This window comes from Chaetodon trifascialis, chromosome 10, assembly GCF_039877785.1.
Source record: "Chaetodon trifascialis isolate fChaTrf1 chromosome 10, fChaTrf1.hap1, whole genome shotgun sequence".
Classification (NCBI taxonomy): domain Eukaryota; kingdom Metazoa; phylum Chordata; class Actinopteri; order Chaetodontiformes; family Chaetodontidae; genus Chaetodon; species Chaetodon trifascialis.
Genome location: NC_092065.1, coordinates 10330244 through 10348090, shown reverse-complemented (window position 1 = coordinate 10348090; position 17847 = coordinate 10330244). Strand labels below are relative to the sequence as shown.

The following is a 17847-nucleotide window of genomic DNA, read 5'->3' as shown; positions in this document are numbered from 1 at the left end:
ACTGATTTTTTTTTTTTTTTTGATGCTCTGGCAACAACCTGGGATTAGTTTGAACGCTCTTGTGAGTATATTCTGTATTTCCTTGTCCTTAAGTCATCCAGGGTGAGTGTAAATCTATCATGTGTGTGATACGATTTGTTAACTAAGGTTGAAGTTATGTTTGCACTGGATATCTCAAAGAAACAAATTCCTTTTGCATGACAGCCTGCAAAGAAAAGAGCCTGACTTCCTCCAGCTCTGCAGTATTCAGAGAGGGAAGAGGTGTGTAGTTACAGTTTAAACACTGTAGAGGTCAAAGCTCGTCCACTGACCACTGCAAGACTTTGGGGGAACCTTTATGAGCTATTAATTTGCAGTATGCAACTCTTTCTTTTCTGAATTTTAGGTGCTTGAGACCCACAGACATCGGGATCATTATTTGCCAACGAAAAGCATTTAACACAGTGGATGTAACTTGAGTGGAGCTATCTAGTCGTTCCTGATGAGTCTCTGCACTGCCTGAGAGGGACATGGATGCTTTTGAGGGAATTCACAGTGTCCGGATTTCCTCTTCTCCGCCGTCTTCAACAACAGCCAGCCCTGGATATGAAGTCCTCAAGGCGGGGAAGTCTGGGATAGCAGTATATTCCTCGACAGTCTTTTTCGGCACACCTGATGTTCTGGGAGCCAGACACAAGTCCAGCACGGAAACTGAGGAGGAAGGCTGTATTGTTGGACAGTAAGTGTCAAATCTTAAGCACTGGGCAGAGAAAGATGAGTTTCCTCTCACCTGTGTGGAGTAAACGTGAAGGTGTTTCCCAAAGTGTAGTGTTTTATCATTTCACTTAACACAATGGTTTCTGTCAAAATTTCCACCCACTGAAGAGATGAATGTTTCCTTTAGGACTGCTGATGTTTTCCCCTGTGTAGTTTGGTTTATCTGGAGTGGGGTTGTATGTGGTACTTATCAATAGTCGGTGTATTACCTACAACAGGTGGTGGTCCGCATGCCCCCAGTTTGGTGGAGCAGCAGCAGTACTGGTGTAGGAAGTTACGCAATGTACTGCTGTGGACGAGGGCAGCAGCATGACACATTTTAGCCACACACACACACAAAAACAATGTAATATATTAAAAGTACACTTTATTCAGAATGTTTTCACTGCTTTACCTTTCCATCAGACAGCCCTCTCTGATGGGAAACCGAAGCCATTAAATTGCTCTCTGCAAAGTCACCAGACTCCTTTGACAAAACCAGTAATTTTACCTCTCAGAAGGCAGTAGTTGCTGGTCTACTGCTGCCTCGATCGGCTAGTTTGTTTGTGTTATTGCGTTACTTCGGTGAATTGGAACTAACCCTTTAAAACACCAAAGTCACACAATAACACAAACAAACAAAGTGGTTGAGGCAGCAGCAGACCAGCAACTCCTGTGTTCTGCAAGGTAAAATTACTGTTTTTGTCAGAGGAATCTGGTGGCTTTAGAGAGGGCATAGATGGATATATTGGTGGAAAGGGGTGTACGATGGCAAGATTAAGTGGAGAAAATTTAAAGGCACATTTAAACCGAGGGTTTTCCAAACTCGGGGCCGGTTGATCACCATCTACTGAAAACAATACACTGACTATTGATAGGTACATCGTACAACCCTACTTCACAAAACACGAACTGTCCCTTTAAGGTAGCAGCCAGGTGGGCAAGTCTGTCACCTCATTAGTAAACTAGGAAAGAATAATCAATATTTAGCCACTAGTCACAGGATATCATGTAAGGCATGTTTTGCATGTAAAGTCGTATTCTGCAAAGTGTAGTTAAGAGAGGAGCCTTGTCTGGCACCGGTGACATATTCACAGACAAGAGCACATTCAGGCATGTTTTCACTCTGTGAGCCAACTGCAGGGTCAGACCAGGACTTGTGTTGCTTTTAATTTTTGCCTTTACAGCAGAGAGCTGACAGGAAATGAGGGAATAAAAAGAGATGAGAGGAGATATGCAACAAAGGTCTGTTGCCAAGAGCGCCCACTGATTTACTTTTTTATGGTGAATTTTTAAGATGTATAAAGTGTATCTGCAGAATGAGTGGGGGGATGAATTACTGTATGATGAGAGTTTGTACCGTTGCACTTTTTGTGATTAGTAGATGCAGTCTGATATTGATGATATGATACTGATATCAATATTCAATAGTTTAAAAAAAATCTAATAATGGTATGTTTCCCCAGAACATTTAACACCTGAAATGATTGGAGCCTGAAGGGTGGTCCTGCTTTATTTCGACATCTGTCTTGAAGATGTGTCTTTCTGCAGAATTCGGTTTTAGGGCTGCAATTACTTTAGTATTGTGCTTCCATGTTGCACATTCCTAAATGAATGTGTTAAGTCAAATTACCACAGAGAAAATCTGAGACCAGGTATTCTATACGAAAGTAGAAAGTACACTGTATACAGTGCACAGAGAATGGGAGACATGGGGACTTAATAGGGACCCTCAAGTGCTGTACTAAACTACAGCTTTGAGGCACTTTATGCACATCTTTATACTCCATTACAATTTGGAGGCAAGTATTGTAATTTTTACTCCACTACATGGATTTGATGGCTTTTGTTACTAGTTACTTTGCAAAGTTTGATTAATAAAAAACAAAAATTATGATATATTATCCTATGCTACACAGCAGTATATAGAGAAAGTAAATTTAGCCCCAGCTTTACCAGCAGCAACATTAAAGTGATAGGTATATGAGTGCATCACTAATTCTAATCCAGTAATGTAATATATGGTACATATGATTATAAAATGGGAAATGATGAGTACTTTTGGCAGTAAGTATTTGATGCTAATACTTCTGTACTTTTACTTACTTTGAATGAAGGACTTTTACTTGTATCAGAGCATATTCTTATCCTGCAGTATTGCTGCTTTTACTTCAGTAAAAGATCAGATACATACTGCAGGAGTGGAGTAATCTTATACAAAATGCAGGAAGGGAGAAATCAGATACATACTGCAGTGGTGGAGTAATCAGATACGTGCTACAGCGATGGAGTAATCGGATACATGATACAGCGGTGGAGTAATCGGATACACGTTACAGCGTTGGAGTAACCAGATACATACTGCAGTGGTGGAGTAATCAGATACATGCTACAGCGTTGAGTAATCAGATACATGATACAGCGGTGGAGTAATCGGATACATGATACAGCGTTGGAGTAATCGGATACATTCTGCATGCTGCCTGAACGTGCGGTTGCTCCCGCGGGCTTTTGGCTGAGGGCGTTGGGAGTGGATGCGCTGTCATGTGACCTGTGAGAAAGAGACAGAAACAGAGCAGAGATTCTCGCCTAGAAAAACTCGGGGATAAGAAGAAAGAACAGTGAAGAGTACGGCTGGAAGAGTGTGACGTTAAACCAAATCGTCGCTACTCTTTAACTTCATCGTTTTTTTGTTGCCACCGCCGCCGCTTTTGTTGTTGTCTACGTCAGCGTCCGCATTCCTCCGCTGACTGATTCAAAACGGCTGAGATTAGTTTGAAGCTAGCTGACGTTAGCACAGTATTTGTTAATTTAACAACAAAACAGCAACTGAAGGACAGTGGAGGGGAGCAGCTGACAGACACACAAACAGGGAGGGAGGTTTATCTGCGGTCCTGGACACTGACAGGGTAAGGACGGAAACTGGGGGGAAACCTTTGTACCGCATCAAAAAGTTGTATCGTTAACTGTTAGCTAACGACTACTAGCTAGCTTTAGCATAAACTCCTGGTTAAAGATTGTATATAATTAAGTAGCTGCTCTCAGTGTGAACTTTACAACTTTGTGGAAATACGACAAAACATTTTGGTAAATATTGGGATTTCTAATGGAGTAGCAGAGGGTCTGCTGTGGCCCGGGGTCCCTCAGGGGTCTTTAAACTGAAGTGATTTCGCTCTCGTATAATTTAGTCAGCCGTGACTCAGTGAAAAATCTGTTAATCAGTATCGTTAGAAGTTAGAAAGAGGCTGTTTCGATGCTGCCAGACACAATTCTGCTGTTTAAATTGATCAATAAATTGATAGACTCAGGTGGAAACCATTTGAATGAGGCTCATATAGAAATGTCAGAAGAGTCTGATGTTTTGAGCATTTAAAGTGCTTATTTAACAGAATTTGCATCCTCTTCCATGTCATATAGTAAACAATAAACACTGAATTGCCTGTTAATTGGGTATAAGTAGCTTTAAATCCTACCTTCTACATCAGTTATCCATCTGCGCTGATTTACTAATATTAACTTACTGCAGACAGTTTTTGTTAAAAGTCTGACTATTGTGGAGGCAGACAAAACATTAGAAATACTTAAAGTATAACACAAAATCACAGCCTCTCTAAAATATGAAATATAACCTTTATGTTGGGAGGATTTTTTGTTTAGCAAAGTGTACTGAATAAACAACTGAATTAGTATTTGTGTAGCATTTTTTTTAGATGACCCATATCCCCCAGTCCTACATGAACATAATGACTTCATGGTTTCATGCTCCTCATTAGGATAACTTGCTGTGTGTGGGTTTGTGAATCATCAACATGAAAGACTTTTAAATGGCTTTATTTGTATGGGACAATGTGTAATATTCAACATTTAACAATGTGCAGTATGTTGCAGTTTAATGTTTTCTAAAAGCTTATTTACATCTGCAGTCACAACTTAAAACACAACAGTGAGTTGTGGGGAAATCAGTCATTATCATGAAATTATCTCTATGATTTAAAGAGAGATTGTGAAATCTTTATGTCCCCTCATTAACAGGATTGTTTATATTTTTGCTTGTGTGAAGATTGGTAGATCTGGATCCAGAGCCAGAGTCCAGAGTGGAGGGAGGAGGCGAGGCTGTGCCCACCTCAGGCAGAGGCCATGGCGACCTCTCCCGGCTTCGTAGCTCCTCGCTGGAGATCAGAGAGAAAGAAATTAGAGAAAAGGGGTCGGAGATCCTTAGGGAACAGCTGGACGCTGCAAAGAAGGTGTCGTAACCTACTTTATGCTGACACACACAAAGCGTTGCGTGACCTGAAAAAAAAAGTTGACAATGCAACTGTCCTTCCGTGCTAAATGTGGCTGCAACCGTTTCTCCTACACATCTCAGGAACTGAAACTAAAGGACAAGGAGTGTGAGCGTCTGTCGCAAGTCAGGAATCAGCTGGAGCAGGAGCTGGAGGAGCTGACTGCCAGTCTGTTTGAGGTAAGCAGTAATCATTGCTCTCTGCTGAGTGCACTGTAATTTTGACATGTGTCTTTGAGTCATCAAAATCATAATTTGCACTGCAGTGAAAACATTTACTGCCAGCGTGCCACAGTAATGTTCCAGCTTTTTCACTGTATGGAAACGGCAGCTCAAAAAAACCTTCAGCTGTAATGGTTTAAGTCTGCAAGTATCAATATTCTATTATTTAACCAATGGATCAAATGATTATATTTAATGTGAAAGGGCCCGCTCATACTGTCAAGCCCTCAGAGAATTATCACCAGATCCCGTGTAGCTCATTGTTTTGGTTTTCTCGCCCCATGTCTGCAGGATGTAAACAGATAATCAGTTGCTAAAGTATCCACCAAACAACTTTTTAAAGTCATATTGTTGATGTTGTCTTTTCAGATTGTTTTGGTGCCTTAAGTGCTTGTTTGACTTTTTGTCTCTATCTTCATCACAACAGGAAGCTCACAAGATGGTGCATGAAGCTAACGTCAAGCGAGCAGCAGCAGAGAAACAACTGAAGGAGGCTCAGGGAAAGGTGTGTGGAGTCGTTTGTTTGGGTTTCTGTACTTCATCAGGTGTCTCCTCATGAACTGAGTGATTATCACGACCCTTTGCCCTATTAACATTCCTTCATAGTTCCTAAGCTATTTCTGAATTGCGCGCTAATTTGCCTTTAAAATGAGCTGCTATTTTAAGTACCTTTTTTTTAGATTCATGTGATGTCAACAATAAAGGGGCATAAATAGCATTTTTGGTAAAATTATTGATTTTCCACCCATCATCAGTCTTTTATCAATTTTTATTTCTGTTTTTTTTTTCTACTTCTGGCTCTCAGATTGATGTTCTGCAAGCAGAGGTGACAGCGCTCAAGACTCTGGTGTTGACATCGACGCCTTCTTCACCAAACCGGCAGCTGCATCCACAGCTGCAGTCTTCAGGAACGAGGGGGGCGCACAAACACATCGGGGGCCATATCCGCAACAAGAGTGCGAGCGGTGCCTTTCCATCCTCACTTGGGAAACCAGAACCTTCGTCAGTTTCCATTCAGCCTGTGGCCAAAGAGGACAGGGAGGTAAGCAGGATTAGGTTTGTACATTTGCCTCTCTTCTCCTCCTATCTGATTCCTTGAGCTTAGCTCTCTTTGCTTTTGCTTTTCTCTCAGTACTAACACTCCCTGACTTGTTCTTCTTCCTCTCTGTTTCTGGTGTCTCTTCCTCTCTCAGCCTGCTGTTCCTGCTCTGCTCTCTCTGATACTCTGCCTGGTCCCTGGCCAGTCTGTCAGTGTGACCTTTGACCATTACTGGCAGGAGCGGGGGAGGGGGCTAGGCACTGACAGCAGACAGGTAACTGCATCCCTTCGACCAGGACTGAGACATCTCTCAGATTTAGCTGCTGGCAGATGGATCTGTTTTCTGTATTTGTGTCCTTTCACAGGACAATGAGCAAGTTTGTTTCATGCCCCAGAGCACAAAGTGATAATAGTACACACCTCTCATGGGGAAAAATTATTATGAGTTATCCTGTAGTTGGTAAAACTCAGCCAGAAACTAAATGTGTTGCCTCTGTTTTCAGTGTGGCCGTGAGATAAAATAAGATAATCCTTTATTAATCCCACAATGCTACAGTGTTACAGCAGCAAAGGGTATGGTGTAATAGTAAGAAGCATCAGTTAAAAAAAAAAAAAAAGCAAGATGTGATAAATAGGTAAGCAGATATGATTAGAGGGACATGGACCTGATATTTTCAGCTTTGTTTCATCACAGCTCTCTAGTCAAGAGTCATGTTTCTCTCTAGTCATGTTTGAACTTGTCAAGCATTTATTTGTGAAACAATATTTATGGCTGACAAAATAATGTCAAAGCTCAGCAATATTTATGGCTTCTTTCTGGTTTTGGAAAGACTTGGTTCTTCTAATGTGAGACACTTTTACTGGACTGTAGCATAATTTGCTGCTCTTCCTTTTATTATTGATTATTATTGATCGTAGATGGCAAGTGTTTGGGTTTTGAATTGTTGGTTGGGCAGAATGATGACTGGTTACTAAAACCTAGCGGCTAGCTGTCACTTGGCCTTGTCCGTAACCATGCATAACTGTATGAGTGAGTAAAAACATCTGGAGCCTGTTGTCAGTGGCCATTCGAGGAACTGCAGCTTTTGGCATTTCTGCGTTAGCTTCATTTTTCAGCCCTGGAGGTTGCTGCTTTCACTGTGAGCGTGGTAGGATGCTGATGTTAGCATTTGGCTCAGAGCACTGTGGTGCCTCACTGCAGCCTCACGAGATGCTAGCCTGGCTGTAGACTCTTAGTCTTGTTGTTACACTTGTATGTATATATGTATTTTAAAGTCATGTTTTTTGATGGCTTACTTCAATTGTTTTTGTTTTTATTTTCTGCATGTGGTGGTGAAGCCAGAGACCTTATGTAATTGTATAGGTTTAAGACTTTTCAGCTCTCAAAGAGCAAAAACCCAATCTATATATTTTGCATTATACTATATTGATTGGGTCTATAAACTAATTGGCCACAATTTTAATCTCGTCATTTCCAAGCTTCTGTAATTTGACAGAGGGATAGTAGCTGGAGGTGCATGCAGTTCACACATTAGATGGGCACTTTTAAGTCATGGTCTGTTTTCTCTCTGCAGGTGGACTCTGTTCTGTATGCAGAGTTTTTGATGTGGAAGGAAAGTCCAAGTCTAGAGCGCTCCTCCGCCTTCCTGAGTCGCATCTACAGAGAGGACATCGGACCCTGCCTCTCTTTCACGAGATCTGAGGTCAGAATCTCTCTGCTTCTTTACATTAACACTACACCACTGCATGTTCTGTCTCAGAGTTTGAAGTTACGTTATCAGTATTGATTATTCTTCTCCACAGCTGTCGCAGCTGGTGCAGAGTGCAGTGGAAAACAACTCTTTGACCATCGAACCTGTGGCCATGTCAGCGCTGCCGATGGTTAAAGCCTCAGCTGTAGAGTGTGGCGGCCCTAAGTGAGTATCACGTTTACATATCAGTTATCATCCTGTCCTCTCTTTCACCATTCACTGCTAAACAATGGCTAAGTCAACACTGAAAATCCACTTTTATATGGTTTTGGTTTCTCCCCTGACGCTTAATGGTTGTAGCTGGAGGGTTTTCACTGTCTTACCACATGTCTAAGAGGGGTTTAATCAAATGGGCACATTTCTAATCACTGTCTGATTTAAAAATCTTTTTCTTCCAGTGGCTTTAGGGCAGCAATAGAGACGTAAGTCCTCTCGGGAACCAATCACCTGTTCAGCATTTCACTAACACAAATTACTGTAGCATGAAATCAGGTCTGCCTATCGAGACGTCTGAAAATCTGTCAGAAAATCTGTAAATTAATCGTCTGCATGTGTCTGGGTGTATATTAATGAAACCTTGAACCTTTTCATCCTCCTGTGACTAACTTTGTCTGATTGTGCCTTGCTCTTTATGTGTTCTCACCTGTGCAGTCGTCGTTCAGAGTTAGGATACCTAGGTTTCATTGATATTACCTGGTGGGATGTAACTCCTGTTGAGTGTTTGTTGTGAGAAAACACTGGCTGTGCGTATCCATGTCTTATAGCTGTTTTGTGACAGCTGGTCTTTCTCTATTTGTAGAAAATGTGCATTAAGCGGCATGTCGCGGCTCTGCCGACATCGCATTAAACTTGGCGACAAGGGCAGTTACTATTACATCTCTCCTTCCAGCAGAGCACGGGTAACTATCACCTTATGTCCATTATCATCATCATTAGATACACTGCTCTTACTACTGTTAACTGTTCCTACATGTCATCTCATTTCACCTTTCTAGATCACGGCTGTATGCAATTTTTTTACTTATATCCGCTACATCCAGCAGGGCCTGGTGAGACATGATGGTAAGTTACCACCTTTTTTTGTGTGTTAATGTTATGGAAGTTTTTATTTGGGTCTGTTTTGCCTCATATGCTTCTTTCTTTGCCAGTGTTTCATTCAGGCAACCAACATGTTCTATTTTTTGTTGTTGTTGTCTCTTTGTCCAGCGGAGCAGATGTTCTGGGAGGTGATGCGTCTCCGCAGAGAGATGACTGTGGCCAAGTTAGGTTTCTACCTCACTGACCAAGGTTAGAGGACCTGACAGTCCACTGAGAGGACAGCACGATCCCAGAACCTGGATTACTCCAGGTTCTAGTCAGGGGTAAACTGTGGTAACAAAGAAGTCTTGAATCAGTTTTAGTAGCAGATTGCAGTTGTACAGCATTATAGTGCTGCAGCAGAGGTCAATCAACAAGGGAAGCAGAAACTGTTTATATGCCACTTTTAGGCAATAAGACAAAGAATTAAACCAGCACAGCTAGAAAGGAGTAAAAGTATCATGCTGTACTGCAGGCCTCCAAGAGTCTGTTTCTGAACCTCCCCGGAGGAGTACACACAACTTCTCACATTAATACAATAGATTTTTATACGTCATGTTTCAGGCATTAGTCTGATGAAAGGATGAGCACAACGCAGGATGAAAGCAGTCTAGAGAGTTTAGTTGGTCTCTTACCTCAAGTATTACATACACATGTAACTATGTAATGTAATAGTTCTATTGTGAGATTGACAATATTCATGTAGTGTCACCACAACAATTATGTTTGCATAAATATAATGCTCACATTGTTATTTTCAGTTATTGACGTAAGTATACAGCCAAGACATTTTGTCTCAGCAGTCGATGCACCCTGCACTACCTGTTCTAGATGCCTCATGTAAAAACACAAATGAAACAGCTTCATGTTAGCCTGGCCTGTACTTAGTAACCAGATATATCATTAATGAATTAGTTATGACAACATCGTCAACATAGCCACAGTTTTACAGTATAGTCAGAAAATGAACAAGCTTTAATACAAGTGATTGCAATATGCACAACTGTAGTTTTGCACGTGTGCAATGAACAGTATGTACATACAGTAAAGCCATAAATGACCTTGCATGAATGCAGTACATAGCCATATAATGTACCTCATAGTATAGATTTATTCTTAGTAATGGCCAATCTTTGGTCTCTTGAAGGTAAAAATGAAGAATATTGTGTCAGAAAGTGCAATAACTGCTTCTTAGCCTTCTTTAGGGCTTTGAGGTTCCTAAACTCTGTGTACTGAGAATTAACGTCTTCCAGTGTAAACACTCCATTAAAGACGAGGCATTGTAGCCTGACTCTGCCACCTTTGCACTGTGTGTGATTTCTAAGTCTTGTTTGAACAAAATCTGATAGATAAATGGATTAGCTGGTTTGACCGGTTTAGCCTGAAATTTGGAAACAATGACTCATCACTGTAATTAATTTTAACCCAGTACAACCAGATGACACAGAGACCTATTTCTCTCAGGGCACAACACTGATTTGGCTTTAGATTAAGACCATTGCCAGGAGCCGCCTGGTTCCCCCGATACAAAACGCTCTGAAACACACACACACAGAGTTGCCTAATTGGCTTGTGAGCAGGAACCAGGCACAGGCATACTGAGACCATATCCCGCTCAGAGGGGCTTGAAAATCTCTTTTTGGAGCAGACATTCCAGTAAGATTTTAGTTTCCGGATTGAAAGCAATTTTGTAAGCTTGTTTGTTCAGTTTTCATGGCCTCATCTCACAGATTGCCACCTAAATAATCGACCTTAATAAACAGTTTGACTTGGGGTTAATGGGTGAGCAGTGTCAGACTGGTCAGGAACATAATATGTAGTCAGAGCACAAAACATGCAATCATATGAGCACGTCAACAACAGGGATACTTATTAATGAAAAAAAAAAAAGATTTGTTTAGCCATAGTGTGAATGCCTATTATAAATTAACAAAACTAAATATTTTAACACTATAGACGGTTAAAAACAGGCCCACGAAGCCCAAAGATGATTAGTGAAGACAGTGAAATAATGTTCAGATAACAAAGAGGAACATTAAAACAAAAACTGACCAAATCATTTTTAATGTTTCCCTTGGCAACATCCAGCATTGACCAGTTCTTCTTTCTTGGGGAAATATCTGCAAAGGAGAAATTTAGTTATTCATATTTCCCTTTAAAGCTGCTGTTTCAGGGCTGAATGAAGAATTCATTGAAATTTCTTTTACTTGCCAATTTGTGTATGTGCAGTATATTTATGTAAGTGTGTTATTAGGATCTGATTTTGGCCACCATCTGATTAGGTCTTCCTTCAGTGACTTACCTGCGATAACAAAACATGAGCAGCAGCAGCGCAGCCACAGCGCCAATCACGACTATCACCGCAGTGACAACAGAGACGACAGACAGCGAGGAGGGTTCTGGAGCAGAAGTGAGCGATGTTTATGCACTGCATGGTTTAATATCTCAGCAACTTAAGTGAGGAAACAATCCATAGAGTAATTTTCAAAACAAAAGTTACAAAGCGCTTCACAATAAAAGCACTGATTATCAAACAGGCAGGTAATGTGAGGGCAGCGTGCATCATCAAATGATCTGAACCAACCTGAGCAAATGAAGGAGCCGGGTATGTTGAGGCACTCCAGGCTTTGTGGGCAGGGAGAAATGTGGTCTTCACACTCATTAATATCTGCAACAAATCAGTGAGACATGCATGTTGTATCTAATGGGACTGGACTTCATAGTGACTACTCATCTTTCAGTGAAGTCACATGACATGAAGAGATTTGAGTTTCCTGATGCAAAAGTGTTGACTGAACTGACTGCCAATGACTGGACCTTGTTGGTAGGGAGAGTTTTGTTGTTTCCAGGACTTTAGGCGTCGTACCTTGACATGTTGGGGGTGTGGCGCTCCACTGCTGGCTGTTTGGATCACAGCTGACAGATGAAGACCCCAGCAGCTTGAAGCCAGAGTGACACTGATACAGAATCACAGAGTCGCAGAGCAGCGAGTAGCCAGATTGAATCCTGGGTATCGGACCACAGTTGGGATCTGGAAGAGAGATCAGGCAGGGAGACGTGAAAAGAACAAACCTGATATCACACGTCTTCTTTCCCACGTCCTCACCTGTGTCTGGTTCTTTCCACGGGCTGAGGTCCAGGTGGGAGATGAGCGGGTGTGAACAGGCCAACATGTCCTCCGGTCTCTCGGTGCGAGAGAACGGGTCAGCGGGGACTTGAGTGATGTGGCTATTGTCGCAGATGATGCGGGACAGAGAGACGCCCTGGAGCTGTCTCCTCTGGGCTCTGGTGAACACACCTTCCCTCTGCCACCAAAACCTCGGGGGACAAAGACAGAGTTAGAGTCCTCTTCTCGCATCATAACGGTCCTAACTTTACATCAGGATTTAATTTTACCTGTCCCCGTCTCTCAGCGCTCTGAACTGTCTCGCCAGCAGGCAGGACAGGAGCGGTCCGACTCGACCTCCAGGCAGGGGGGGCTCAGAGATGGCCCCCACCCACACATCGATGTTGTGCGGTGTCCCGTACAGCAGCTGGAATTTGTGAGCCAAAGTGAAGTTACTCAGGATTTCGGCCAGCTCTGATGTCGTGTTGGGAACAGAGAGGCTGCAGAACCTTCTCCACGAGCCGTATCCTGGGGGGGTGAGGTGGGACAGACAGCAGGAGCTTCAAGACAATGGTGCTTGATTGGTATCCTCCTGATTCTACCCTTGTGTTGGCAGAATAAAAACCATTTGGAAAAGGCCACCACATGACATGTGACGTGTTTATCAGTCTGCTGTTGGTGGTATTTTATGTACATAGAAGTGTCTCTTCAAGTCAGCATAAGCGGCATGAAATGGAGTGGAAACCACACCCAACCGGCTCAGAGCAGCTTTGTGCCAGTTTGTACACCCAGTACAGCCATTGTTATACTGAGTATGATGACTTCAGTTCCCAGCAGAGCTCCACACCCTGCTTCAACCTGAGCAGAGCCAGAATGACTGAAAACATCTGTGTGGGTGTGCAGGGCCTCGATTAAGTGTGGCTTTTGTTTGGCTCGTCATCTAATCACTGAATTAAAACGCTGAATTATGATTTTTTTAGGACACATTTCTGTCTTAGGTGAGCCCTTATTTCCATTCATTTCTAGTCTACTGCTGACTCTAAATCAGTTAACTGCTAACAACTTTTGTCTCAGCTGATAAGTAATGTTTATTAAAACTTCTATTACTGGCCTAGTAGGCATCTGGAATGCTAATTAACGCACATTCCTACATCTGGAACTGGTTCATGATCCAACAGGCTTTCTTCACAGCAGATATTCAAAAGCACGAGTGTAACTAATTACATTAACAATGGCTGCATTGCTGGCTGCTATTGTTGACTGACTTACTTTGTCCCATTTCAAATAAATGCATATAGTAAGAACACTATCAGATTATCTTACTGTACCCTTTAATACTAACAGGAAATGGTATGTTTGGCATTGATTGACGCACCTCTGGAATGTCACTGCCAATCAAAACTTTCCAGGGAGAAAAATGATTTTCCAAAGATTAAAGGCGTTCTCTTTTTTTTCCCTACATATTTCTGTATCTTCTCCATTTCCTCTGTGCAGTGCATGCTGGGACAATAATGTGCATCAACAGCATAAATCAAGTGGATTCAGTGTGCATACTGATTTTTTTTAGCAGACTTCAGTGTCTCCCTTTGCCAGCTGAATAAACTACAGACTCAAAATCAGCTTATTGTGGAATTGCAACTCGACTACTGGTATGGTTTGCTGAGACATGACGTCATCATTGTTATCAGGCACATCTACACCTTCTCTTTTCAATGACAATGTCCAAATATTTGCTGTGAAAAAGGCCCAATTATTTTCTTTCCTATAACACTGTCCTATGAAAGTTAAATCTAAAACCTTTACCCCATTTTCAAGTTTTAAGGCTTAAAGTCATTCTACAGAAGCCCTGAGAGGAAGTGCAGAAAATAAATTGTGTGATTTTTATGTATTTTTTTATTATTATTTGCCAGCATCATTTTTCTGAGTGTTGTTTGTTGGCTGAAGTGCACACCACTCATAGAAGAAGACAGTTTTCTGCCTGAAACTTCTCCCATGTGTGGTGCAAACTTCAGCCTCTTGTGGCCACAGTGAATAGTACAACAACAAACAGAAAAAAGATCCTGACCAAAAAAAAATAAAAATAAAAAATCACCTGCCAAAACCTTTTCTTCACCTGTTTTCACAGGTGCAAAAAAGGGACTCAGAAAAATGATCCTAGCAAAACTTTTTCTTTCCAATCTGTTTCACAGTTTAAAAAAAATACGGAAATTGGAAAGTTTATTATCCGGGCAAACCTTTTCTTTTAACGAGTACTTAAATCATGGATCAGAACACTTTCAGTATAAAGTGATACCTGGTAGGCCATGATCCCGGCCCCTCTGGAGGTTAAGGGCCCCGAGGTCTAGAGGCATCCCTCCCTGTGCCTGGAACAGCCTCTCTGTCAGCTCCTCCACCATCATCTGACCTGGAGTCTGCAGCTTGGCCGGAGAAAGCAGCAGCCCGCGCAGCACAGGGTCTATACCACCTGAGAGAGAGGCAGAGACACAAAACATAAGTAAACTGCACATCATGTCAGTTTAATGCTTGACAGCATCGTTCTTTACCTTCCTGCACCACCCTCCAGGAGGCAAACAGGGAATGATGCAGAGGCAGTGGGGGATGCTGGGAGTCAGGGGTGTATCCTGGTCCCAGCCTGGTCACCACTGGCTGCACGGTGACGTGAGCGAAACGAAACGCAGCAGCTGCAAAGACGTTAGCGATGCTGGGATCCACCTCAGGATCGTAGCCAGTGTAGGGGGGCATCAGGCGAGACATGGCGCCCTCACCGAGGACCCGCGGCACGTAGTGCTCCCATGTCAGGATCTGGAAAGGTAAAGGAAGCAGGTCTGAGTGCTGGAAACACTCATGTAGGCAGAGCTGAATGGATGTCAGACTGTAGCTGCTAGTGTTACCTGATGGATGGCTCCTATGATCTTGCGGGCCTCCTGATAAAGGCTGTCAGGGCTCCAGTGAGGGTTGAGCAGGTGCAGCTCTTTGACCAGCCGGTTGTGCTCTCTCAGAAAGAGCGTGTGCAGCGCGATCATTCCCAGATGCTCATTAGCTCTGGAATCACCTGTGAAACATTAATCATGAACAACTGAAGCCTGCAGAGATCAGACATCTCACAGCATGTACTCGCTCACCAGCTTGAAAACAGGATGTGGTGTTCCCCTGGCGCTTGGATCTGTTGGATACCCCTGCAGTGGTGGTGTTTCGAGGACCGCAGGGGTCCAGGTGAGCCTGCAGGCGTGGCAGGAATGGCATGTAGGCCAGCTCTTGGTCTGAGTGATGGGAGTTGAGGGCCATGGAACCCAGAGGAGAGGAGATGTTTCTCAGAGCCAAGGCCAGACTGGCGGAGCTGCCGTACACCATACTGGCGTCTACAAAGGAGGTGATGGCGTTGAGCTGCTCTCGATGGCGATGAGTCAGGACCCCAGCAGTACAGCTGGGAGCAGAGCGGAAGAAAGGCATGCAGCTCTGGATGCCGCTCCGAGGATCTGACAGAGGGATCTGAGAGGAGAGGTTTGATTTTTTTATAGTCGATGATGAGGAGAAAACGAATGTTCTTGTTCAACCAGTAAAAGATTTTTTTTCATAGAAATATAGTAAGATAGATAACTTATCGTATAAGTTGGAAAGGGACAGAAACACAAAGCACACTGAGAAGCAGCTGACAGTAAAGTGCACCTGTATGGGGAAGCAAGGCGTGTCCCGGCTGCAGGTGCGGGTGCAGTCAGCTCCTGTCCTGAAGGCGGCTGTACTGGGGCTCTGAGGCGTCAGCACCACGTCGTGGTCTATCCACTGACCCCACTCCACCAGCAGGTGGGACAGAGTGGAGTCCAGAGAGATGTTGTCATTGTGAGTGAACAGCACCTCCTGCGAAACGAGCCGCACCTGGACAACAAACAAGGTGTTGGTGCGACAGCAGCTGACAGGACAGAGGAGGACTGAGTTCTGCAGGACTCTTACCGGAGGCAGAGTGGCGTTATGGTAGGTGTGCTCTGGGTCCCAGCCTCTGGGCGTCCCCCACACATCCTCGTACTCTGGAGGCAGCCAGCGGGAATACGGGATGTTTGCAGCCCCCCATCTTGGACGCTGTCTAAACAGAACACAGCAGACACACAGTTATAAACAAAAAAAAAAAACCTCAACAACATCAGAATGTGTGCAAGACAGCTCATGACACCACGTGTTATGTGTGCCCTGACCTGTTATTGCACTCTCCTGTGAAGGATCTGTAGCGCTCGGACAGACAGTCGGAGTCACAGCTGGGTCTCTGCAGCTCAGCGGAGCAGCCCGTCACCTGCAGCAGATTCTCCACATCTCCTTCACTCAGCAGCTCTTTGGGAACACACAGTGAACACTCACTCTACAAATAATAATTACATATTTAGAAAGAAAATGACCTGCTGGCTTAAACTTGCTGTCAGCAAGAAAACTGAGCCTATTTGCAGTAACCTCCAATGAGTCTTGATAAATGTGCAGAAGCATCTGTATGTGTTGTGTTATGCTGCTGTTCAGTACCATGCCGGTTGGGCTGCACCATAGAGTGAGTGTAGACCATCTCTCTGATCAGCTCCACTGTGTTGTCCAGCAGTTCTGCAGCCCAGATCTGAGTCCTGGTTCTGGCTTCAGTCTGTTTAAACTGAGCCAGCAGGTCACTGGGTCTCAGGGCGCCTTCAGACAGAGACTTCTTCACCCTGGAAACATTAATAGTTTGGTTTATTTAGCGTCAACACAGTGTCTTATAGAGGTGGGTGCTGCCACAGTGATCTTTACCTTTCACTTGTGTGGGCGTAAGCAGCATCAGTCAGCTCAATCGCCCTCTGAAGAGCCTCCTTCACAAACACAGATCCCAAATACACAGTTCCTGAAACTACCACAAAGGAGATCCAGTTGGACAGGCGCCTCAGTACCTCGTCTCATCAGCTAATAATCAACCAGAAATCCTACCTGAGGTGTTGTCAAATTCTCTGTTCAGTGAAGCGTGCTCGGGGAAGGAGAGCAGGACAAGAGCCAGTCCAAGGAGAGGGACGGACACCTGAAACCAGAACGCATCTCACTGAGTATCTGAACAAACATGGAACTTTATTCTATCAAATGAATTCAAAAGAAACATTGAAGAAAAACTGGAACTCACTGTGAGTGCTGGGTCCATCTAGAAGGTTAAAACTGCTCAGTGGGCGCAGAGAGGATTCGTTTCAGGCTTAAAAACGAAGCTTGTAGTATTTTACCGCCGCGCTGACCCTGACTCATCTTGAGAGCCAGCCGGTGTGTGTGTGTGTGTGTGTTCAGCTCAGAGCGTCGAGGTTGCCATTTATACACTGGCAGCAGGGCCAACAGGTATGTGCAGAATCCCCTTATCTGTCCTCCTGGTGACAGGAAGGCAACTTCAAACACTGGACTCGCTGCCTCGACCGAAGAAGCTTTCAAATCAAATTCACTTCTGTCCTCCGATGAAAACCTTCTGTCATATTTGGATCATTTCAATTTAACTAAACAATTCTACTCATCGTTGGAGAAAACAGAGGACCAGAGGACGAGTATCTTCGTAGCAGTGAGCAAATACGGGCTGAAATACTGAACGTTCAAGCAACTTTAACAGCAGTTTGAAAAGACTGATTTATTAGGATTAAGCAGCCAAATGGGATTTGAC

General features: G+C 43.4%; 2 protein-coding genes across 2 annotated transcripts; one reads left to right on the top strand and one right to left on the bottom strand.

The window, feature by feature from the left end:
• The first annotated feature begins 187 nt into the window (after positions 1-187).
• On the top strand, positions 188-11030 carry rab3il1 (RAB3A interacting protein (rabin3)-like 1). Its single transcript, XM_070971709.1, has 13 exons — positions 188-261; positions 386-718; positions 4796-4979; positions 5102-5197; positions 5667-5744; positions 6045-6281; positions 6433-6552; positions 7853-7981; positions 8082-8194; positions 8428-8451; positions 8829-8928; positions 9025-9091; positions 9236-11030. Exons 2-13 carry the CDS (start codon positions 510-512, stop codon positions 9319-9321), a joined length of 1443 nt encoding a protein of 480 aa, XP_070827810.1. The 5' UTR covers positions 188-261; positions 386-509; the 3' UTR covers positions 9322-11030.
• Positions 11031-11168: 138 nt separating this feature from the next.
• Positions 11169-17349, bottom strand: epx (eosinophil peroxidase). Its single transcript, XM_070971894.1, has 17 exons — positions 17332-17349; positions 17145-17232; positions 16971-17067; positions 16716-16891; positions 16400-16532; positions 16161-16290; positions 15879-16085; positions 15335-15701; positions 15104-15264; positions 14756-15014; positions 14506-14676; positions 12503-12740; positions 12213-12424; positions 11973-12137; positions 11691-11774; positions 11409-11505; positions 11169-11226 (listed from the first exon to the last, which is right to left on the bottom strand). The coding sequence occupies exons 1-17, from the start codon at positions 17347-17349 to the stop codon at positions 11169-11171; spliced, it is 2661 nt and encodes an 886-aa protein (XP_070827995.1).
• Between the last annotated feature and the right edge of the window lie 498 nt (positions 17350-17847).

Excerpts from the sequence above, each read along its gene's own strand:
- rab3il1 (XM_070971709.1), top strand. The coding sequence starts at position 510 with ATGGATGCTTTTGAGGGAATTCACAGTGTCCGGATTTCCTCTTCTCCG. Across the intron at positions 719-4,795 it reads GAAGGCTGTATTGTTGGACA|ATTGGTAGATCTGGATCCAG; the intron begins GTAAGTGTCAAA and ends GCTTGTGTGAAG. Across the intron at positions 8,195-8,427 it reads GTAGAGTGTGGCGGCCCTAA|TGGCTTTAGGGCAGCAATAG; the intron begins GTGAGTATCACG and ends TTTTTCTTCCAG.
- epx (XM_070971894.1), bottom strand. Across the intron at positions 16,533-16,715 it reads GGTGCAGCCCAACCGGCATG|AGCTGCTGAGTGAAGGAGAT; the intron begins GTACTGAACAGC and ends GTGTTCCCAAAG. Across the intron at positions 15,015-15,103 it reads TCATAGGAGCCATCCATCAG|ATCCTGACATGGGAGCACTA; the intron begins GTAACACTAGCA and ends TTACCTTTCCAG.